A 23,717-nucleotide genomic window follows, 5' to 3' on the forward strand; every position below is an offset into this window, starting at 1 on the left:
TTTTTATTTTGAGATAGGATCTTACAGAGTTGCTTAGAGTCTTGCTGAGTTGCTGAGGCTGGTCTTGAACTTGTGATGCTCCTCCCTTAGCCTCCAGAGTCACTTTACAGGTGTGCTACACTATGCCCAGTTGCACTTCAGCAATTTTAAATGAACAATTCAGATGTTTTTTTTGTTTGTTTGTTTCTAATATTCACAGTGTTCCATAATCTAAAATTCAGTAACATTCTCATCACATCACACCAAAAAGTAGAAGGCTTTTGGACAACAGTCACTGTTCACTATATAGTCTGGTTTTAGAGATTCAAAGAAGGTTTCATATATGAAAGACATTTCTGAGGTGAACTGGAATAAGATGTTTAATTTAGTCTCCTCTGTGAAAATATCCCCAAAATACCAATTCTAGTTTTTTGCCAGCTTATTTCCCATTTTCCTTAATCTTTCTTACTGTGCTATGATTGCCTTATTATTTTTTTTCCTAATTGTGTACTGTTTTTGTACTCCTCCCCTTTTTAAATGTACTGCATAATTCAAGATGGGATCCTTATGAAAGTTTTGAAGACTACAAGGCTCCACCAGGAGAGTTCACTCAAGTATTGGGATGCAAGGAATCACGTGCAAGTGAATGTTTCTTTGTAACAATAAAGTTTCACACTGATGTATGCTGAATTCTGAAGAAGTTATTTTTAATCAGAAAATTTGAGTGGGAGTTGACTCTAGGGGCATAATGAAACTTCCTTTGCTGATAGAAATATTATTATTATTTTAGTGGTGGTTTTTTTTTTTTTTTTTGGTTGTGGGGGTTGAATCCGGGTTGCTAACCACTGAGCCACATCCCAGCCCCTTTTTGTAATTTATTTAGAGACAAGATCGCACTGAGTTGCTTAGGGCCTAGGTAAGTTGAGGCTGGATTTGAACTTGCTATCCTCCTGCCTCAGCCTCCTAAACCACTGGGATAACAGGTGTGTGCTACCGTGCCTGGTGTAGAGTACTCTTTTATGGTTCAACCAAGACAGGTATTTCTCTTCATGAAAGTATTACACTTAAGGAATCAGACATGGAACTCAACCATCAGTTCCTTGGTTGGTTTGTCCTATGAGTCTGACTCCTGCCCCTTCCCCCAACCCTACAGCCTGCTTATTTTTTCCCTTGGCTCTTTCTCAGGAGCTAGGGCAGCAGCTGGGCCTTCCACATCCTGGCACAAGTAGGGCTAAGAGTGCCTGATGTCTACATTGGTGCCAGTCACGAGCTGTGAATCCTAACTAGAGCTCTCCTTTCCTCAGTCTGGTTGGACTTCTCCTTACTTTAGTGCGAGTGAGCCTCTGTCAAGCTCAGCTCACGGCTGTTACCCTGAGGCCAGAGACTTAAGGAGAATTGGAGGCTTAGGAGTTTGTTCTCAAGCCTCCCCCACCCCTACTTTTTCCCTTGTTAGCAAGAGGTAACTAGCTAAGGTCCTGCATTTAGAAGTAGATGAGTTAGGAACACAGAACAGGTTCCTGAAAGGAATTCCCTGCATATCTGTCATACCATCATTACCTAGAACTCCTCTTTGTTACTCTGTTAATCAAACCCTTATGAAAATAACCTTTTGCTCTTTGTTTCTCCCTTGAAATTGTAAACTAAAAAGCCTCTGTTAAGTCTTCCTGTTACTTTTGTACCACTAAAATTGTTAAGTAATATATTTACCTGGTGCAACACTGAAAAAGTGCCAAAGCGCAATATAGCAAGAAGTGTCCCTCCAGGCTGGGGATGTGGCTCAGGCAGTAGCGCGCTCGTCTGGCATGCGTGCGGCCCGGGTTCGATCCCCAGCACCACATACCAACAAAGATGTTGTGTCCGCCGAGAACTAAAAAATAAAATATTAAAAATTAAAAAAAAAAAAAAAATGCAGAGTGTAACTAGTGTATAACATAACCTCACCTGAAGAGGGCAGGGAAAAAAAGCTGACCTAGGTGACTTTGGAAAACAGTATTTTATTTTATTTTTTAACACCAAGATCAAAATTGTATATAAACTACTGTGTTTGATTGATAATTCTAAATATAATTTATGGCCTATACCAGGAATGAACAAATTGTAAACAATAGATAATGGGAATCAGCTTTCTCACTGTCAGAGAAAGAAATTACAAGTAAGCAAAGGGGGAAGGCTAGGATGGAACCAATAGTCCTGGATTAGAGTTGGAGACTTTAATATGATCTTCAGATTAGCTTAATATATATGCACACATAGAGAAATAGTGATAAAAAATGTATAATGTAAGTTAGGATGCATACATATATTTCCCAGCTTTCTGTGCTCAGCAGGCCTAGAAATAGTGTCATCTTAATAACAATGAGCACATCTGTGCTCAGATCTCGGTTTCTAAATGCCATTTTCAAAGCAACAAACAGGGCTTCTTGAAGAAAAGGCTGATTCTGGGGTAGAGCAGGGAAATTACAAGATGAACCTGTACTGTTTTGTAGGGCTAGAAAGTAAAAAAAAAAAAAAAAAAAAAAGTGCTCAAGAAATTTTTTAAAAAGGGAGGGGATGCCTATCAAAGGAACACAGGAGCCAACCTTAAGTTCAATGGCCAAATATGGAATAACTTGAGCTACAATATAAGTAACCTTTTATTTATTGGGCATTAATAAATTGGATTGTATTTATTGAGTTGTTACCCAAAATATAAAAGTCTGTGTGAATCTATACTGATATAATAAATAGCTGAATTCTTTTTAAATTTTTATGTTATTTTGGTACTTGCAATTGAATCCACTGAGCCATATCCTCAGTCCTTTTTATATTTTGAGACAGAGTCTCACTAATTTGCTGAGGCTGGCTTTGAACTTGAGATCCTCCTGCCTCAGCCTCCCAAATTGCTAGGATTACAGGTATGTGTCACCGCACCTGGCCTGAATTTTTTTTTTTAGAAGAATTTAAAATAATACACGTAGGGCTGGAATGTGGCTCAAGCGGTAGCGCGCTCGCCTGGCGTGTGTACGGCCCGGGTTAGCTCCTCAGCACCACATACAAACAAAGATGTTGTGTCTGCCGAAAACTAAAAAATAAATATTAGAAAATTATCTCTCTCTTTAAAAAATAAAATAAAATAAAATAATACAGGTAGATACTCCTCTCTCCAGGAGCTTATTCTTTCTCTTCTCCTTGAGTGGGGCTAGACTTAAAGACTCTTGTAAAGAAAAGAGTATCAGAAAGGAAAATAATAGCTACATAGTACAGAGACCTGGTGGTTGTACCTTGACTGAGTGATCAAAGCCTCACCAGTGGTAGAGAATCCATGTGGGTAACTTGTACCCTTGATGTGACCTGAAGAAAAGAGTACTTCATCTCTTTGAAATTCTTCTTGAAAATCCCAGTTTAGACATGAGGAAAGCATCAAACAAATCCAAGTTGAGGGACATTCTTCTTTAAGTACTTCTTTTAAACTATTAAGGTCATGAAAAACAAGGAAAGGTAAGAAAATTTCACAGAGTAGAAGGCAGTAGGGACTCAGGATGGCTAATGGCAATGTAGCCATCTTCACTGGAAAAAATGGCATTAGTAGGAAAATCTGGTGAAATTTGAATAAAGCCTGGAGTTTATTAAAGGCATGTGTGTGCCAGTATTAATCTCTTAGGTTTTTGTGTTCTGGGGATTTAGTCCAGGGGTGCTTTATCACTGAGCTATGTCCCTAGCTCTCTTTATTTTGGGACAGTGTCTCACAAGTTGCTTGGAGCTGCACTGTGCCATTGAGGCTAGCCTTGAACTTGTTATCTTCCTGCCTTAACCTCTCGAATTGCTGGGACTATAGGCATATGCTGTCATACCGGGCAGTCTCTTAATTTTAACAAATGTATATGGTTTGACAAATGTAGCATATAAGATTTTAACATTAGGGGAAATTGGGTAAGGGTTATATAGCAACTTTTCAATAAATCTAAAATTATTCCAAAATAAAATGTTTCAGTGAAAAGTCTACTGCTGTTGCTGAGTATAATGGTACCCACCTGTAATCCTAGCAATTTAGGAGGCTGAGGTGGGAGGGTCACAAGTTTGAGGCAACCCTCAGCAACTTTGCAAGATTCTATCTCAAAAAGTAGAAAAGACTGGGCATGTGGCTTAGCAGTAAAGCACCTCTGGCTTTAATCCCCAGTACCAAATTTAAAAAAACAAAACCAAAAAATAGTCTACTTCTCAATCCCTGGCTATTCATTGTCTTTCTGAGATAATATTATTCTTTCCTGCTATGTCTTTCAGACATGTAAATAAATGTAAATGAGAACATCCCCTCTCCCTCTCAATCTGTACATATTATTTGCACTATTTTTTACCCCGTGCTGCATTCATGTATTTATTTCACAGTAGTGGGGATCCATCCCAGGGCCTTGTACATGCTAGTCAAGAGCTCTGCCACTGACTGAGCTACATCCCCAGCCCTTCTTATTTTTATTTCTCACTAAGTTGTCCAGTTTGCCTGGACCTTGTGATCCTCCTGCCTCAGCCTTCTGAGTAACTGGAATTTCAAATGTGCACCACCTTGCCCAGCTATTATTCTGCTTTTAGATGTTCCATTATCAGTGTGTATAGAGCTGCTTCGGTGTTGTTTCAAATCTTGACTATTATGAATAATGCTTCAGTGAACTTGGGAGTGCAAACATCTCTTCAGATGTAGATTTCATTTCCTTTGTATATATTCCCAGATTTTTTTTTCTAAGTTTATAAATAGGTATGTGTTCATTTATTCTCTCTCTCTCTCTCTCTCTCTCTCTCTCTCTCTCTCTCTCTCACATACACATATACACACATACACAAATAGGATTTCCCCCTACTATGTCTACAGTCTCATATAAAAATGGGATGGTTTTTAATTTCATAATACTAACTTTGTGCCCAGCTATCTTAACAAATTGTTTTATTTTTTATTTCTCTTGGGTTTATTATAAGTAATTTCCAAATGATTTACTTTCTCTTTAGTTTTTATACTGAAAGCTGCATATCTGAAGTGTTATTGTAACACTTCTTATCTAGGAAGGGGTTCTTGGCAAGTGCAGTGGGCCCCATGGTATCACACCTAGGGTAGGCAGGAAGCACTGGTATTTAGAGCGATGGAACCCTGTAATAGGGGTTTTATTTTTGTTTTTCATAATTTCTTTTTCATAATTTCTTTGTTTGTTTCCTCTAGATGTGAAATCTGGCAGCTATACAGTGTTACAAGTGGTGGAAGCCCTTGGGTAAGAGTCTTTGTTGTAGAATGCTCTTCTAGCCCTGCCTATGAACTCTGAGAAAATTATTTTTATGCATTGCTGCTTTCCTGGAGCCCGAATTTCCCCCATATCCAAAAACCCCTTTCTACCAGTATTTCAGACTAAGCTTACATCTTTGAATTGTTCTGAAAATATACCATGTCTGACTAAAGCTTAAGGTAGTGTTAGGAAGCACACAACTTGTAGGTACACAGCTCCACAAGTTGGGCCTGGTGGTTGGTTGAAGGCCATCCACTGTTGTTTAATTAGAGCAAGAATACCTTTTGTATTTCTTTAGGCTCATCCAGCCTCTATAGGATCTAGATGACCTGGACCTGAAGCAGACAAGCTGAGGACTGTATCTAGAAAGTGGCCAGGAGGCAGACCTCACACCAGTTCACCACTGAGGGAAAAGGCTTAGGGAAACAGCTAAAAGCAATGTTTTTAAAATCTGGGGTTCCATCTTCCCGAGAAAATAATTTGTTTATAGTCTAATGCCTGTCTTCTTCATATTTTATAATTAGAGGACCATTTAAATTGATTAGCCTTATTAGCAAGGATTGTTAACTGTCATGCCAGCATGTCTTCTGAAACAAGAGGGAAAACTAGAAAATGAGGGAAATTTAAAAACCTGAATCACCTATTCAGCATTTCTCCCACATAACACATCATTTCTGTATAACTTTTGATATACATTCTTGTGGCCTTCATTCATTTTTGTTAAATATTAGTTTTATTGTAATATAATTCACATATAAAATTCACCTTTTGTTATTGTTATTGTTTTGTTATTGGGGATTAAACCCAGGGGTGGTTTACCACTAAACTACATTCCCAGCCTTTTTCACTTTTTGACTTGCTAAATTGCTGAGGCTGGCCTCCAACTATGATCCTCCTGCCTCAGCTTTCTGAGTTGCTGGAATTGCTGGCATGCACCAGCACATCCAGTATAATTCTCCATTTTGAAGTGTCTAATCCCATGGCTTTTAATATATTCATTGATTTATGCAGATTTTAGGGCATCTTCATTACTCCAAAAAGAAATTTATGCTCATTAGCATTCATTACTTCTTCCTCCTTCTTCTCAGCCCTTGCAATCTCTAGGAATATGCCTATTTTAGAAATTTAATTTTCACATGGAATTATATAATATGTGATCTTAGTGGCTGACTTCTTCCACAAAGCATATTTTCAAGGTTCATCCATGTTAGATATTATGTAGTAGTTATACATTTCTTGGCTTGATGAATAATACTCCATTGTATAGGTTCTTAAGTTGATGGGTATCTGGATTGTTTTCACTTTTTGAATATTCTGCATAACGATGCTATGAGTATTTGTGTGCCTTGGTTCATTTATAAACGCTGGGAGTGCATAATTTTCTATTTCCTGAACAGAAGTTTTCCTATAGATCCTGTCAGAAGGGATCTTATTTTTGCTCCATTACTCCTTGTTATATGCCTTTATCCTTGAGGTTTACTGTAACTATTGTCACTTGCTCCTTACCAAGAATTTATTTCCTGCTTGTTTTGTGTCTAGTATGTTAAATAATCTCTGTAGAGCTATTTTGAAGGTAAATCACCTTGTTGCTTCAGGGCAGCTTCTCCCATATCAGTAGTTTTACATAGTTAAAACCTTTATTCTAGCCATCTTTGTAACTTTTCAGTGATAAGATTTGGGGATTTTGTGTTGGGGTTTTTTTGTGAGTTGTTTTCACCTAGGACCTTGGTATGGTGTAGTGGTTCTCAGCATTTTTTCCTTAGCAGTAATTTATAAAAATATACCTTTTCTCCTGTTTTGCTAGAAGCTGCAGCTGCCAGTTATCTCTCAAGTCTTGTGGGTAGCTGCTAAGTTCTGTTTCAGGAGTATGAATGTCACAGTCATATTACTGGGGAGAAGAGAATAAGCACAATTCTTATTAGGTGTCAAGATGGGAGTGCCTGGAAACAGTAACTTCTGTTGGCTGTGGTGTCACATGTGCCTCTAATAATGCCAGATCTATCTGGGGGTCAGTTCTTCAGGCTTTAGTTTTTAACTGAGCACCTTTCTAGAATGTTTTTACTCTTTTTAATAGGGCTTAACTCTGCTTCTATGTCCAGAGGCTGAATGTGACCGATTGTAGAGTGTTTATTACTTCAAAGGTTTGAACAGGTTAATAATAGACTGTCTCTATCCCATTTTCTTCCAGATCCTCTCTAGAGAGTCCAGAACCCCGAACTCGGGCACGAGGGATCCAACTTTTGTCACAGGTGCTACTCCAGTGTTACTCCTTGCTCCTGGAAAAGGAAGGTACTGGCATCACTAGTAGGAATATCTTCCCAGATTGCTGAACCAAGGCATCTCATGTTCAAATTAACTTTATAGGAGGGAGAGTGTAATAACATATCTATAAACTACTAATTCAGGGTCTTCACTCCTCACTGATATGTGTGGTTGAGATGGTAAAAGCTGAGCCATGAGACCCATGGGTTTCAACTATAGCTTTAGATAATTTTTTCACTGTATCTTCCCCAGTCTATAAAATGGACAAAGTAATGTTTCCAGTACTGTATCTTAGCTGGAGAAGAAAAGTAAATTTTGTCAGAACACAGCCACAACCGTTTATTTACCTATTATCTACACTGTTTTTAGGTTGCAGTGGTAGATTTGAATAATAGCAATAGATACCATGTCCTATAAGCCTATAATACTACCTGGCCCTTTAAGAAGAAAAGTTTGCAGCCCCTGGGTTTAATCCCCAGCATCAAAAAAATAAGAACACAACAACTTTTAGGGACATGGGGTATAATTCAGTGGTGGAACATGTGAGGCCCTGGATTCAGTCCCCAGCACTGGAAGAAAGAAGAAAATCTGCAGACCCCAATTCTGTAGAGAGGCAGTTCTGGAACTAAGAGTGGATTTCACTGTGGTTCTATGTGAGAATAGATAATATTTTCTTTCACCCTGAGATATATCCATGCCTTCCCAGTTGTGGGAAGGCATGGATATATCTCAGGGTGAAAAAAAATATTTTGTAGTGAAACCCAGACTGGGACAGCCTTAGAGACTGAGGGAAGGAGCAAAACTGGTGGGCCTCCCTTACGCCTGCATGAACTAATGGCTGAATCTGGTTTGTGCAGTGGTACACCTGATCCTGTTCTATGAGAACCGGCTGAAGGACCATCATCTTGTGATCCCATCTGTCCTGCAGGGTTTGAGGGCACTTGTGAGTTCTCCTTTTCATTACCTAACTGTATTCACGGGAGCCCTGTCCAGTTCTCTCCTTGCTCTTTGAGGGTAGGGCTTTATGTGCTAAAAGGACAGAGACCCAAATGTGAGACTAGATTGGTGTTAGCCAGCCCTACTTATGTTTCTACTCCAAGGAGTAAAAGTAACCTTTGGGGGACTGGAATTCAGCTGAATCAGAAGAGAGCTACCGGCTAGATGTAGAAAGTTCCTGTTAGTGTTTCCTCCTAAACCAGGGTGTTCTGATTCCCACCAGAGCTAACTAGGCCTCTTTTAGGATGTGTCTTGGACAGTATACTCTAATTCCATCAGTGTTCACATATCTTCCCTTCTCTCCCCAGAGCCTATGTGTGGCCTTGCCCCCAGGGCTGGCTGTGTCTGTGCTTAAAGCCATCTTCCAGGAAGTACATGTACAGGTGAGTAATAACTGTCACCATGGTATTCTTATCCCCTACCCCTTGATGTAACGAGAATGAGATGGCAAAACATACTGCTTTCTAAATTCTGAATTCTTTCATGTTTTATGACCGTATTTATATTGGTATACTTTCTTATTAGATAAGGAAAGGGAGGGATGCATGCCATTATGTCTGACCTATGTCCTCTTAGCCTAAAGAAAGTAAGGCATAAAGACAGACAGGCTTGGGCTTCGATATCACTACTGTGCTGGTCAGTAGCCATACCCTTTTTTTTTTTTTTTTTTTTTTTTTTTAAAGAGAGAGTGAGAGAGGAGAGAGAGAGAGAGAGAGGATTTTTAATGTTTATTTTTTAGTTCTCGGCGGACACAACATCTTTGTTGGTATGTGGTGCTGAGGATCAAACCCGGGCCGCACGCATGCCAGGCGAGCGCGCTACCGCTTGAGCCACATCCCCAGCCCGCCATACCCTTTTTCTACAGTTCCTCTTAGGTTGATCTTATGCTGGTATAAAGAGTTATCCATTTAGAGACTATAAAATAGGAAGTAGTTGTATCAGGTAAGGTATATTTTAGCCTCTTTTTTGATTTCCTTTCTCCCCTACCCTCAAGTCCCTGCTCCAGGTAGACCGACATACAGTCTACAGTATCATCACCAATTTCATGCGAACTCGGGAAGAAGGTAAGAGGCTGGACTCACTAGAAAATCTGAAAATGAGCACACACTACTTTTTTTTCCCCATTAGTAGGATGCATTTTAGCCTGGGGGTTATATAGATAAGAGACAATACTCAGAATGATGAAGAGTGACTAGGGGTCCATTCTCCCCTTCTGCAATATATAAAGTTTTTTACGTTTTTATCTCTAAAATTATATATATATTTTTTTTAATTGTGTGTGGGTGTGTGTGTTTTTGTATACATCCCCTTTATTGAGTACTTTGTCTTGAGATAGGAAGACAATAACAGTCTGTTCTGAGAGAGGAGCAAGTGATAACAGAAGGAGAACACAGGCCTCCTAGGAGAAAGTCTGAACTTTCTATCCCATGGGACAGTAGTGACCTTGTTCTCTCCTTCCCAGAGCTAAAAGGCCTAGGAGCTGACTTCACATTTGGCTTCATCCAGGTGATGGATGGGGAAAAGGATCCTCGTAATCTTCTGGTAGCATTCCGCATTGTCCATGATCTCATCTCCAGGGACTATAGCCTGGGTATGTCTTAGTGGCCATGAATTAGCTGATTCGGGTTTCTTGGGTGAATGAAACTGATAATTCAACCTCATTCTTTCTCTGTTGTCACAGGACCCTTTGTGGAGGAGTTATTTGAAGTCACATCCTGTTATTTCCCTATTGATTTTACTCCTGTAAGAAGCACCTTTGTTTATTCATTTAAATATTTTGTTGAGTACCTGCTATGTACAGGCACTGTTCTAGGCACAGAGGGTACATATGAACAAAACAGACATTTCCTGGATTTATGTTTAGAAATCCTCATTAATTTACATTTTAGTTCACTGGGAAATGGAGAAGCATTTGACATTGAAGGAAGAATTCAGATCAGCAAGTATTTGAGGGTACTCCTTAAGTTCCTTGACAATATACTTGGTGCTGAGGGGTACAGGATTGTGAAACATAGTCCATGCCCTTGAAAGCTGAAACATTTAAGTAACAATATGAGATTAGGTACCAAAATGAGTGATACTATAGTTTTCTGAGAAGACAGAGTTCAGTGTGAGCTCAAGTAGGCAGGCACTGACCTCATAGATAAGATAGGATTTCAGTTGGTTTCTGAGGAATACATGGGATATGATTCTGGAATTGGAAAGGGCATCTCAGGAGATAGCAAATTGGCAGAACAAAAAAGGAACAATCAAGCACACAGTATGTATAGGAGATATTTGTTGTGACCCTCTCAGGCCTTTCTCCCACTTTGCATTTGATTTCTTTTTTACTTCAAAATACACAGGATCTAATTACTGTGTAGGCATGCATGGGTATGTGTACTGCAAACATTAGTACTATGTGAGAAATGAAGAGTTCTATTGCAGCACAGCAAGCAACATTTGAGTATTGATTGTCATTGCCTTCAGAGTGCACAGTCAACCAGGCTCAATGCTGTGCTGCACTGCACATATAATCCCAGTGACTTGGTGGGAGGCCAAGAGAGGAGGATAATGTGTTTGAGGCCAGTCTTGGCAAGGCCCTGTCCTCTGACACCCCTCAAAAAAATAAACAAGGCTGGGGGTGTAGCTCAGTGGTAGAGTACTCCTGGGTTAAATCCCCAGTGCCATAAAAAATAAATATAAATGAAGTGCTGCAGCCATTTTTGCTGTAGGGAATTACCAACTTATTTCATTTGGCATTGTTTCTTGGGATCACTTCTGCCCTGAAATTATTTTCATATCTTCCATAATCAGTGACCTTTCTACTTCAGAACAACTTTATGCCTTTGAAATCTTGAAAGATCCTGCTTTGGCTACCAGGTTTTTTGTTCTTTTTGTTTTTAATTCCCCATATGCTAAGCAAGTGCTCTACCACTGAACTACATCCCTAGTCCTTTTTTTCACTTTATTCTAGAGGCAAGTTCTTGGGAGTTTTTATGTGTTTCTAAGTGAGGGTTATAAGTGTACTTATTAAGTGTGAGCTTCATCATAGAATGGCTTACCTAGAAAGTTGAAGAACTCCCCAAATATTTTTTTGGGGGGGCTAGTCCAGTACTTCTCAAAAAAGACCTTAGGTCTGCCTATCAGGATAGGTCTGATTACAAGCAGAGGGAGCTGAGAATACCAGCACTCAGTACCTATCACTTAGACCCCCATCTCTTGGTGCAGCACTGAGGCTCGCCACTGTACCTGCAGCTCTAAGATTAAAGACTCCTGCTCCAGAAAATTAAACCTCAGATTCTGCTACCTTTAATGAGGAGCTAGAAGTCAGTCTAGAAAGTCAGGCTGCTTCTCTAGCCGCACTCCCAACTCCAGAGGTTCCTGGAACTGCAGTTCCAAAGCCTTTTGAGGACTGTGCAGTGTATGTATGGGTAGTGATTTAGCTTGCCCAAAGTCTACCTGGGATTCTGTTGTCTTAGATCTGTTAAGTCATTTTCTTCATATCTATTTGCTTTTCAGCTTCTAAAATTTTATTGCTGATGGCTTTTCCCTTGTTATCTGCAACCTTTAGCCTTAGGTCCTCAAAAAAAGAAGATCCCTTTTAAAGATTGTATTTTTTGTGTAGTTTTCAAAGGAGAAAAGAAAATGTGATTCAATGTTTTCAGATCTGCCATCTTGACACAGAAACTATATATGCTTATGTTGTCAGAGTTATAAGTTTTTATAGGGTGAAGAAACAGAAATGTCTGTCAGATAATTGTCATTTATATAAACTGTGTCTGAACCACACAATGAAATAGTATCCACCACTAAAACATGTTATGTAAGAATAATACCATTTAAAATGTTCTTATTAATATATTAACTGAGGAAATAGATTATAGACTGTATATACAGAGCAGTCACATTTTTTTGTTGTGTTTCTTTTTTTCCCAGTACTGGGGATAAAACCCAGGGCCTCAACTAGGCAAGTGTCCTACCATTGAGCTATATTCCCAGCCCCCACCCGCCTTTTAAGTTTAAATAATGGAAACTTATACTCTCACAGTTCTAGAGGCCAGATGTCCAAAATCAAGGTGTTGGCACCTGCAGGGAAGAATCCTTCCTTGCCTCTCCCCCATCAACTGGTGATGTAGTCAGTCAGTCCTTGGTATTCCTTGGCTTGTCCAGCCCCTTTTTTTAAAATTTTGAGATAGAATCTCACTAAGGTGCCCAGGCCAGCCTCAAACTTGGAATCCTCCTGCCTCGGCTGGGAGGATTAAAGGCATGTGCCACCATCCTTGGCTAGCAATCACATTTATTTATAGAGAACCAGTGTATACTAACACATTGTAATATTAATATAGGTGCAGAGAAGAAACCAATTCCCAGAAAGCTATGGGTGCTTATCTATGAGTGGTAAAATGATAGATCAGATAGAAAATGTGTGACCAGATCAAAAATAAATGCCTAAAAGACAAAAAACTCCAAGGAACACATAAGAGCAAGCATATTTTCTTGCTGAGGCTTCATATATTCTTATTCTGCTAGACTAGACCTGTGACCACATCACCTGTTGTGCAGGTTTGCCAGATTCAAGCCTTTGTGTCCAAAGGTGGTCTGAAAAATTATACAAACACATGGCCTTTCTCCTTTCCAGCCACCTAATGATCCCCATGGTATCCAGAGAGAAGATCTTATCCTCAGTCTTCGAGCTGTGCTGGCTTCTACACCACGATTTGCAGAGGTAGGTCTTAGCCAGGAATTGGGTACATAGTGTCTGCCAAAAGAAGTCTGAAGAAAGAATAGTGAAACATTGAGAAAAAGAAAGATTTGAGGGTATGGCATCCTGCAGATATCTTGTATGGCAAGTATCTTCAGACCTTCATTATAAAAAACTTAACCATCTCATCCCTTAGAATAGTAATTCCATCTCTAGATGGTGCTGTTTTTTGAAATCCTCCAGCTCTGCCAACTTGCCCATTTTTCAGGTAACGGGGAGTATGGCATGCTTAGCAGGAAGGTTAGTTTACAATCATTACTCCTAACTTGAGTATAGCTCCTTGATGTCCCTTGAGACTGGTGGCAATAAGGACATAGTTGAACTTGAGACACTACCTATTTCAGCTTTAAGTTCTCTCCTACAGTTCCTACTCCCCCTGCTGATTGAGAAGGTGGATTCTGAAATTCTGAGTGCCAAGCTGGATTCTCTGCAGACTCTGGTGAGTGACTTTTCTCCTTACAGAATCTAGCTCCCTTTAGACCAAATAAGGGTACTAAAAGATAAAGAGATTCTTGGACAACCAGAGAACAGTTCATAGGCCTCAAACAGATACACAGGATTTGGGCCTATGTGATCACTTAAAGCCCTCAGATACATATTGTCTCATCCTGTAGTAACTGAGTGGTGAGGAAAATCTCACCAGGGCTTCCTCTTTATGCTTCTTTTTCATAAGTCAGGTTGAGCTCCTCTTTTTTCTGGGTCCTGGGTAGGACTATTACAACATTCTTCTGGGGACCAGACTCGTTTATGTGCTATTGTGCCAAGGTGCCTGTATCTCAGGACATCTGAATGTGTAGGTAGCTGATGCCTGCTATTTCCTTGGTAGAATGCTTGCTGTGCTGTATATGGACAGAAAGAACTGAAGGACTTCCTCCCCAGCCTTTGGGCTTCTATCCGTAGAGAGGTGAGTGTTACTTACTTAACTAAAACTCACTATTATGAATTCCAGCTGTCAGGCATGAAGGGAAATAATCCCCACTGTCCTCTTTTCCTGTTGTCCCCAGTATCAGGGTACTAGTCCTGGTTACTCAGCAGGCAAACAAGGTCTACTCTCTAGTCTGAGTAACAAGGAAGAGAATTCCTATGCATGAGCCAGTTGCATGATGAGGGCACATGATCACCTTTTCACTATGTCCACTTCCTGTCCTCTAATGTCAAAGAGTATGGGTTGTGAGATGGATACCATACTGAATAGTGAGGGAAAGAAAGAGATTTTATCCCCATAGCCACTACACAGAGTTGGCATTCTGTTTCTTAAAAAGTATGTGTAATAATCCTATTGGGACTAAGGAATTGGTGAGGATAATCAGTGAAGACACCATTGAAGTGTTCCATTTCCATTGCTGTGCCCTTAAAGTTCTCAATACTCTGCCCCCAAAGAAATATACAGGGGATGGGTGGGGTCTCATCTGGTGCAGGCTCACCTCAGTAGCCATGGGATCCCTCCCTGACAGGTGTTCCAGACGGCAAGTGAGCGGGTGGAGACAGAGGGCCTGGCAGCCCTCCTCTCCCTGACGACATGTTTGTCTTGCTCTGTGCTGAGGGCTGATGCTGAGGACCTCCTCGACTCCTTCCTTAGCAACATTCTACAGGGTAATGAGATCATGACAGCCAGAAAGGGGAGTGAGCATAATAGAGATGACATTTCTCAAGGGCCAATGACCCTTCATGTGCATTCCCCAATGTTCAGTGATTTGGCGCTGCAGCCCTAATTTGAATTAAAGACAGTTTGGTAACTGCTAGCAAACTGTTCTAGGTCTCACTTTCCAACCTCCATGGACTTTAGGGGCAGGAGGCAACATTTGGCCTACTCCCCAGGTCTGTGATTGCTGCCTCTCTAGACTGCAGGCACCATCTGTGTGAACCAGATATGAAACTGGTGTGGCCTAGTGCCAAGCTGTTGCAGGCAGCCGCAGGTGCATCTGCTCGGGCCTGTGACCACATCACCAGCAGCGTGCTGCCTCTACTGTTGGATCAGTTCCACAAGCACAGTCAGGTAAGGGGGTACAGTCTTGCGGGAGGGAGATGATTGGACCAACATGCCAGGATCCCTTTCTCAGAGACTCTGAGAGAGACACCAAAACATTAGCTTGGGCCCAAAGGGATCTGGGGTTTTGGTCCCATTAGCCGCTGCTCATTCCCTTATTCACTCTTCACTGACTCAAGTCTTACATAAAAGGATAATTTCCCCCTTTTCCAGAGTAGCAGGATTGAAATCCTTTAAAATATTTTTTGACTCTAATACTCTTTAATACATTGCAGAGCAACCAGCGACGGACAATCCTTGAAATGATCCTGGGTTTCTTGAAGCTGCAGCAGAAATGGAACTATGAGGACAAAGGTGAGGTCACCTTCCAGTTGAGGTATCTTGAAGGCTGATGAAATCTGCAGCCTATAAAGGATAGCAGGGCAGATTGCTATACAGAGACAGTCTAGAACAGCAGTCCTGTTCTAAGGCTGTAGCACAAGAGAACACTGAATGGATGAGACCTATTTATTTTTCCAATGTATTCCTGGATGCCTAATAGATTGAGCCCTTAAAATCTGTTCTGAGTTGTCTTTTCAGAGTATGAGTACATAGTGCTGAGTCAGTGACATGGAATTAGGGTTTCCTTCTAACCTGGCCTCTGTCTCTGCCTAGATGAAAGGCCTCTGAGTGGCTTCAAGGACCAGCTTTGCTCACTGGTGTTCATGGCCTTAACAGACCCCAGCATTCAGCTTCAACTTGTTGGCATCCGTACACTCACAGTCTTGGGTGCCCAGCCAGGTACATCATAGGGAAAAGAGAGAAGATATATGTATGGCCCCCCTCCTGGTGATTTTCTGTCTTAAATGAAGAACAGTTTTCATTTCCTGTTCTCCCTGCAACACTAGTTGATTTGGGATTTCCAGTAGGATTTTTGGAAGGGTTGTAGTGGCTGCAGGGGAAGAAAGGTGAGACTCATGTCCCCTTCTAACCACAGGTCTCCTATCTTCTGGGGACTTGGAGCTGGTGGTGGGTCACCTGTACAGACTGAGCTTCCTGGAGGAGGATTCCCAAAGTTGGTAAGAATCTAAAGCAGTGAGGTAGAGCACGCTGTTCCCTGCCTCTATATGGCAGCAACAGATGCAGCAAGGACCAGGGCTCTGTGCTTCTGACCCTTGTCTCTCCTTAGGGAAGGTGGGCTCTGTGTTTGGCTTGGCTGCTAACCGGTTGGAGAGATGTGGGACTGCTCTCTCTTTTCTTGGGCATTAAGAAGCCCTGTCCAACTCAGTGGTGTAGGTATTTGAGTCCTGCTCTTTAGCAAGGTGGCCTTGGGAGCCCACATTCCTAGATCTGCTTGTTGGCAGGCATTGGTGAGAGAACAGTAGGCCAAGACTCAGCTAATACTTATCTGCTCTGACCCCAGTAGGTTGGCAGCACTGGAAGCATCAGGAGCCCTGGCTGCTCTCTACCCTGTGGCCTTTAGCAGCCACCTGATACCCAAGCTTGCTGAGGAGCTGCACAGAGGTAGATATGGCTAATCTTTTGTGACCAGCCCTTCAGAGCAAGGCTTTAGGGGCCTTCATACTTGCTACCATCACACAGTAAAACCTTGTCTCCTGGATTGCTTTCAGGGGAGTCAGATTTGGCTAGAGGGGATGAGCCCACCAAATGTTCCCAGCATTTGCGCTGTCTGCAAGCTTTGTCAGCTGTTTCAACACATCCCAGCATTGTCAAGGAGACGCTGCCTTTGCTGCTGCAGCATCTCTGGCAGGTGAACAAAGGTAGGTACCAGGAATAATCACCAGGAACTGGATGAAATGGGGACCTGCAGCCAGGGTTTGAAGTCGACACCTCTCAGGCAGTGATTCTAATTGTACCTGTACTGTGAGTGACATGGTAAACTTCTTTTAAAAAATTGATATATAGTAATTGTATGATATTTAAATCTGTGTATATACTATGTAATGATCAGATGAGACTGATTAGAGGTTCTGTCACCTCACATTTATCATTTCTTTGCATTGAGAACATTCAAAATCCTCACTATTTGCTATTTTGAAATATTCAACTAAGTGAGGTACCCTGGGTTTGATCCATAGCACTGAAAAAATTTTTTTCCAATTAATCATTACCAGCCATAGTTACCCGACTGTACTGTTGAACATTAGAAGTTATTTCTCCTATCCAGCAGCACTCCCTGTACTCATTAACTATCACCTCTTCATTCCCCACCCCCATACCCTTCCCACTCTCTGGTAACCACTATTCAAAACAGTATTTAGGGACTGCGGTTGTAGTTCAGTAGTAGAGTGCAGACCTAGCACGTGTGAAGCACTGGATTTGACCCTCAGCACCACATAAAAAATAAATGTGTCCATCTACAACTTAAGAAAAAATAAATAAAAACAAAAAAAAAAACACAGTATTTGTCTTTCCCTGGATGTGGTGAACTTAAAAAAAAAAAATTACAGGTACCTTACTACAATTGAATCAGTCTCTTGAGTAGTGTTGGGACTTATAAAATAGCAACTGTACCATGCACTTGATAACAATCAAGTTACCAAGTGCATGGTACTTAATATGGTCAACCAACAGCCTGGGTGTCATCTAGGAACTCACTAAAAATGTAGTTTCAGGCCCTAACTGATGAAAATCTGCTTTTGAGCTGAATCCCCAGGTAACTCAGGTACCCTCATGGCCAAAGTAATCATAGTTGTTGCTAATAGGAATCTATTCACTGTCACCCTGAGTCCTCACTAATCAGTTCTCTGCTTTGGACTGTCCAGCCTTTGTGGGTAGATTCAGCAGCTTTTAGGCAGAGACAAGAACAGTAGACTCACACTGTGACCTGGGTCTGATTCCTGACTCTGTACTTCCTGTGACCCTGGAAAAAACACTGATAATTTCATTGAGGCTCCATATCCACCTCTGCAAAGTGGAGGAAGTGATACTTCTAGAATTGTTATGAAAACAAAGGGAAGAGAGTAAGTGAATACTTCTGCTGCAGATTTGGCACAGAGAAGATCTCACCTTAAAGTCAGAATAGAGAAAAAAGCTAATAACTAGGCTCTTAAATAAGACACTTTCTTCCAATCATTGTCTTTGACTGTTATTTCATCTGCTGTATCATAAATACCTAATGTGATTTTCAGAAAACCTTAGACAACACTGACTTTCTCCCCACCAGGGAATGTGGTTGCAGGATCCACTGAAGTCATTGCTATCTGCCAGAGTCTCCAGCAGGTGGCAGAAAAATGCCAGCAGGACCCCGAGAGCTGCTGGTATTTCCATGAAACCACTGTACCTTGCCTGCTTGCCCTGACTGTGCAGGCTTCCATGCCAGGTAATTTTCTCCACCTCTCCTCATCCTGTCAGAATTCTGCCTTCCATTATTGTTGGACAGCACTGCCACCCACTGAGTATTAATGATACTGCATTTGTTCCATCAGGTTTACTTTGAATCTTTTGTCCAAGTGAGATTTTACTTCAGAGGAAAGGGTGCTAAACATGATCAATGGCAGAAACCAGGATCCACTAGATTTAGTAGTGTTCGAAAGGATGTATACCAGGCTGGAGATATAGCTCATCATTTGTGAAACCCTAGGTTCAGTTCCTAGCACCTCAAAAAAAATGCATACCTTATTTCCTTTTAATTGATATTATGGGGATAGTAATATCTATATCACACGGTAGTTGGTAAGGATTAAGGAAGATAATGTGTGATGCCTAGTTGCACAACTAGTGTTCAGTGTATGATAGCTGGTATACATAAGGACCTATAAAAATAAATTCAGGTTGTTTTAAAATTTTTTAAAAGACCAGCATTTCTAGGTCTAATATTAAGAATGTTCATATTAACATCCTCTTTCCCATTGTGCCTAAGGACTAGGCACAGTGCTCCCAAGAGCTCCATTTGTTTCTGGTGCCTTGCTGATTCTCAAGGCCACAGTACTAGAGGACAGATTGAGAACTGCTGCTTTTTGGCTTGAGTCAAGCTCTTTGTGACAAGGACAGGAATTAATCATTTTGGATTTCTGAACCAGTCAAGGCCTTTTGATTCTATGTATATGTTTTGGTGTTTTGTTTTTGCAGAGAAGGAGCCCTCAGTTCTAAGAAAAGTGCTGTTGGAAGAAGTAGTCTTGGCCGCCATGGTGTCTGTCATTGGCACTGCCACCACCCACCTGAGCCCTGAGTGAGTATAAGTTTTGCTGATAAAGCTAAAGATTGGGTTTTTAACACCATGGACTATAGGGGTGGGCAAGCCATAGGCAGTATTCTTAGTTGCAAAATCACCTGTAGAACATTTTTAAAACTATACATTGAGTTCCTTACTAGAGTTTAAGCTATAATAGAGTAGAGATTTGGTCTGTTTCGCTCACTGCTCTATCACAGCAGTCCCAAAGGGAATGTTTCCAAGCATATAATATGTGCCAAATTAATATTTGTCAAATACATAATGATCCTAGCCTGCACCACTGGCTCAGTGATCCTAATGAGAACTCCAGTTGGAAAGGCACTGCTGTGGAGGGAAGGGCTGTTTAGAATCCTAATCCCTTGATAACACCTGTACTCTGCCCCCCAGATTAGCTGCCCAGAGTGTCACCCGCATTGTGCCCCTCTTCTTGGATGGCAACACCTCCTTTCTACCTGAAAACAGCTTCCCAAGCAGATTCCAGCCATTCCAGGTAAAAGACAGTCTGATGGATCAGATGAGGGAGAATCTTGGGATTTGTATCCTTCAAACTTCTTCTTGTAGGGCTGATCTAGAGTGGGTATAGGAACAGACAAGCCTACTGCTGGCAGGACAGGCCTGAAACAGCTTTTTTTTCCCTTATAGGATGGCTCCTCAGGGCAGAGACGGCTGATTGCACTGCTGATGGCCTTCGTCTGCTCCCTGCCACGAAATGTAAGTTAGTACAACATTTGGGGAGTTGGATCTTGGGGTGACCTGGGCTGAAATTTGCCCCAGGCCAAGCTGATTTTTTACTTCCCCCACTAAAGAATTTAGTTATCATCTATCCTTCTGCCAATCCCTGCTGGCACTTCTTACTAGGTATCTTTTGGAGTTCAAGTATTTTCTGGGTCCGTTACATGGCCAGGTTTTCTGTAGGTGGAAATCCCTCAGCTGAACCAACTCATGCGGGAGCTTTTGGAGCTGAGCTGCTGCCATGGCTGCCCCTTCTCCTCCACTGCTGCTGCCAAGTGTTTTGCAGGACTCCTCAACAAACATCCTGCAGGTATTAGTGAGCCTGGGTTGGGAGCCTCCTCAAACCTTTAAAAAGGGGGCTTGCTGCCAGGTGCAGTGTCACACACCTGTAATCCCAGCAGTTCAGGAGAATGAAGCAGGAAGATCATAAGTTCAAAGCCAGCCTCAGAAATTTAGCAAGGGGCTAAGCAACTCAGTGAGACCCTGCCTCAACATACAAAATTAAAGAGCTGGGGATGTAACTCAGTGATAAGAGGAAGAGCTTGCTAGCTGCGTGTGGTGGCACTTCTCCGAAGCCTGAGACAGGATCTCAGGTTCGAGGCCAGCCAGGGCAACTTAGTGAGATCCTGTCTCAAAATAAAGGGCTGGCGGGTGTAGGCTCCATAGTAAAGCACTTCTGGGTTTAATACTCAGAACCTCAAAAAAAAAAAAAAAAAAAGAGCTTATTAGTAACAGGGCTGCCCCTGCTCAAACACTGTCACCAGATCTTGGGACAAGACTCTAGAGAAGCTAGACAAAGCATTACAGGGTTCTACAGTGGTACTCACAGAGAAGTCTTTATTGGGAGTAGACAACCTTCTCTTCTCCAATGCCAGCATCCCTGTGTTGAGTGGACTATACCAGGCTCTCATGCTAGTGTCTTATTTTTTCTCCAGATAAAATGATATTGATACAGTTTCTTGGGTATTCTGCACTTAAATGACTTACGTTCTCATCATTAAAGGAAAAAGTGCTGCCATTGCATCAGCATGTCCTGCTTCCTTTTTAGGGCAGCAGCTTGATGAATTCCTCCAGCTGGCTGTGGACACGGTGGAAAATGGCCTGGGCTCCAAGCCTTCACGCAGTCAGGCCTTCACACTGCTGCTCTGGGTAAGAGGTGGAATCAATTCTGGCTGGACTAGGCAGTTATTTGGTTAAATTAAATGTCCCTGATGACCCTGAGCCATAATCAGCTACCTCCAGGTTCTGGGGTTTGACTTCGTCTCTCATATTACAGGTAACAAAGGCCCTAGTACTCAGATACCATCCTCTCAGTTCCTGCCTTACTGCCCGGGTAAGTCCTTCCTTTCTGGGACACAGGAGAACTCAGACTTAAATAGGAACCCTCTTAACCCTGTTGCTCCTGGAAACCACTTCCATCCTCCTCCTTGGCATTTAAGGTTCTTCATCCCTGATGTACCTCAGAGATTCTCTTTTCTCTAGCTTATGGGCCTCCTGAGTGACCCAGAACTAGGCCCAGCAGCAGCTGATGGCTTTTCTCTGCTCATGTCTGACTGTACTGATGTGCTGACTCGAGCCGGCCACGCTGATGTGCGGATCATGTTCCGTCAACGTTTCTTCACAGATAATGTGCCTGCTTTGGTCCAAGGCTTCCACGCTGCTCCTCAAGGTAAGAAATCTGAAAGGCAGGCCCCCAGATATATAGACCTCTGTTCCACTTGGGAACAGTCTAAAATAATTTAGGACCCAAGTGCTTCTTTAGAGTTGTGCTATGTTCTATACCCAGAAAACTACTAAACGTCCCGATTCTTGCCCCACTTTTTACTTTAATCTGAGCTTGAGTGGTTTGCTTTCCTTCTCCTTTTGTATGCTGAAATCCCAGCTTTCTCAGAGATTGGAGTTGAGTTCTTGAATGACTGTCTAAGCCTGTTTCTCCCCAAGCTTCTCCATTTTTATTTTTTTTTTTTTTTTACAGATGTGAAGCCAAACTACCTGAAGGGTCTGTCCCATGTACTCAACAGATTGCCCAAGCCTGTGCTTTTGCCAGAGCTGCCCACAGTAAGTTTCTATAATCAGCCTCTAAGCAAGAGACAAAGCTTTTCTCCCATAGCCTGGACCAGAAAGGGGAGAACAAAGATCATCACAATGTGGTCACCCCACTTTTTCTGTTGCCTCTTAGCTTCTTTCCTTGCTGTTGGAGGCCCTATCATGCCCCGACTCTGTGGTCCAGCTGTCTACCCTCAGCTGCCTTCAGCCTCTTCTACTGGAAGCACCCCAAGTCATGAGTCTTCATGTTGAAACCCTGGTCACCAAGTTTCTGAACCTCAGTTCCAGCCCTTCCATGGTGCGTTGAGCCCTAGCACCTCTGTGGTACTTCATCTCTCCTCAGGTCCCCCTCATCTCTGTATGATTGTGTTCCAGGCTGTCCGGATCGCTGCACTGCAGTGTATGCATGCTCTCACTCACCTGCCCACTCCTGTGGTGAGTATCTCCGTTGTCCTCCCTGGCCTGGGAACCTCTTACAAGAATCAGGGAAGTACCTCTTTGCCTTTATCAAGTGAGATTAGCCACCCTGCTGTGTGGTTAAGATATGAACTACAAGGTACAGATAAGCACAGATGTTTTTTCCCTTGAGGCCAGAATGAATCTAAAAAATACCGATCACCCAATAAATAGAATGGCCATCCTGCCACTTGGCATCCTCTAGAATCACTAAAAAAAGAGTAGGATATATTGCATGTGCTTAGCACATGTGAGGCCCTTGGTTCAATCTCTCCCATTAAAAACGGATAGGATATATTCTGCTCTTTTTGAATATTAGTTATACAAAGCCAGAGAAGCAGCTCTTCTGGTTGCTAAGTTTGACCTTGGTTAAGATTATCTCCTCTGACTCCACAGCTCCTACCATATAAACCACAGGTGATCCGGGCATTGGCCAAACCCCTGGATGATAAGAAGAGACTAGTGCGAAAGGAAGCTGTGTCAGCCAGGGGAGAGTGGTGAGTTCTAGGTCATGGGGAGAGACGGGACCAAAACGAGCCTTACTGCTGATGCTGCCGATTTTCTTTATGCTTACAGGTTTCTGCTGGGGAGCCCTGGCAGCTGAGCCCTTATTTCTGGCCTAGACTCTTCTGACAATCTAACCTGGAATTACTAACTCAAGCCATCTTGCCTAAGGCAAGAATACTAGCCTCTGCCCGCCTTTCCCACAGACACAGCACAAGCGCTGGGCCTCTGCTACATGGCTATACAAGAAAAACCAGAGTCCTAATTTCTAAAGGATTCGTGAATTAATTGAGCAAGTCTACTTGTTTTTGAAGGAAGATCTTGGGTTGTGGGGCCCTTCTGTTTTATCTCATGTCAGGAAAAGGGAGCTATGCTGCTGAGGAGTGAGTGCAGATGACTGTGACCCTGAAGACCAGGGATAGTGGATAATAGTGAACGCGTGTGTACCTGCTGGAGAATAAAGGTTTCTTTTGGTAATGGTGCTAACTATCAGAGATAGTCCCCCTCACCCCACATATGCCTCAGTAGCACATAGCCAGAGGTAGCACAGTGATGTTTAAGGGTTAGTCAAGAATTCTGCAGGGCAATTCT

At 42.0% G+C, this 23,717-nt stretch overlaps 1 protein-coding gene across 4 annotated transcripts in view; it reads left to right on the forward strand.

Annotated features, from left to right (window-relative positions):
• Positions 1 to 23,603, forward strand: part of Mms19 (MMS19 cytosolic iron-sulfur assembly component) — a 29,051-nt gene extending 5,448 nt beyond the window's left edge. Inside the window, exons 2-31 of one of the 4 annotated variants that reach the window (XM_005335265.3) lie at positions 5,165 to 5,213; positions 7,414 to 7,514; positions 8,345 to 8,430; positions 8,792 to 8,866; positions 9,478 to 9,547; positions 9,946 to 10,074; positions 10,165 to 10,226; positions 13,105 to 13,191; positions 13,592 to 13,666; positions 14,054 to 14,131; positions 14,682 to 14,820; positions 15,069 to 15,223; positions 15,490 to 15,568; positions 15,869 to 15,994; positions 16,191 to 16,272; positions 16,617 to 16,717; positions 16,825 to 16,974; positions 18,381 to 18,536; positions 19,286 to 19,385; positions 19,776 to 19,878; positions 20,031 to 20,099; positions 20,304 to 20,430; positions 21,169 to 21,269; positions 21,397 to 21,453; positions 21,603 to 21,789; positions 22,096 to 22,178; positions 22,300 to 22,464; positions 22,542 to 22,601; positions 23,019 to 23,119; positions 23,199 to 23,603. In XM_005335265.3, the coding sequence (XP_005335322.1) occupies positions 5,165 to 5,213; positions 7,414 to 7,514; positions 8,345 to 8,430; positions 8,792 to 8,866; positions 9,478 to 9,547; positions 9,946 to 10,074; positions 10,165 to 10,226; positions 13,105 to 13,191; positions 13,592 to 13,666; positions 14,054 to 14,131; positions 14,682 to 14,820; positions 15,069 to 15,223; positions 15,490 to 15,568; positions 15,869 to 15,994; positions 16,191 to 16,272; positions 16,617 to 16,717; positions 16,825 to 16,974; positions 18,381 to 18,536; positions 19,286 to 19,385; positions 19,776 to 19,878; positions 20,031 to 20,099; positions 20,304 to 20,430; positions 21,169 to 21,269; positions 21,397 to 21,453; positions 21,603 to 21,789; positions 22,096 to 22,178; positions 22,300 to 22,464; positions 22,542 to 22,601; positions 23,019 to 23,119; positions 23,199 to 23,226 (2,981 nt within the window). In that variant the 3' untranslated portion in view covers positions 23,227 to 23,603. Of the gene's footprint in view, positions 1 to 5,164; positions 5,214 to 7,413; positions 7,515 to 8,344; positions 8,431 to 8,791; positions 8,867 to 9,477; positions 9,548 to 9,945; positions 10,075 to 10,164; positions 10,227 to 13,104; positions 13,192 to 13,591; positions 13,667 to 14,053; positions 14,132 to 14,681; positions 14,821 to 15,068; positions 15,224 to 15,489; positions 15,569 to 15,868; positions 15,995 to 16,190; positions 16,273 to 16,616; positions 16,718 to 16,824; positions 16,975 to 18,380; positions 18,537 to 19,285; positions 19,386 to 19,775; positions 19,879 to 20,030; positions 20,100 to 20,303; positions 20,431 to 21,168; positions 21,270 to 21,396; positions 21,454 to 21,602; positions 21,790 to 22,095; positions 22,179 to 22,299; positions 22,465 to 22,541; positions 22,602 to 23,018; positions 23,120 to 23,198 lie in introns of those variants that run through there. The other 3 variants (XM_078031397.1, XM_040272580.1, XM_078031433.1) reach the window with 3 other exon arrangements.
• The last annotated feature ends 114 nt before the right edge of the window (positions 23,604 to 23,717 follow it).

The sequence above is a fragment of the Ictidomys tridecemlineatus genome, chromosome 1, assembly GCF_052094955.1.
Source record: "Ictidomys tridecemlineatus isolate mIctTri1 chromosome 1, mIctTri1.hap1, whole genome shotgun sequence".
Taxonomy (NCBI): domain Eukaryota; kingdom Metazoa; phylum Chordata; class Mammalia; order Rodentia; family Sciuridae; genus Ictidomys; species Ictidomys tridecemlineatus.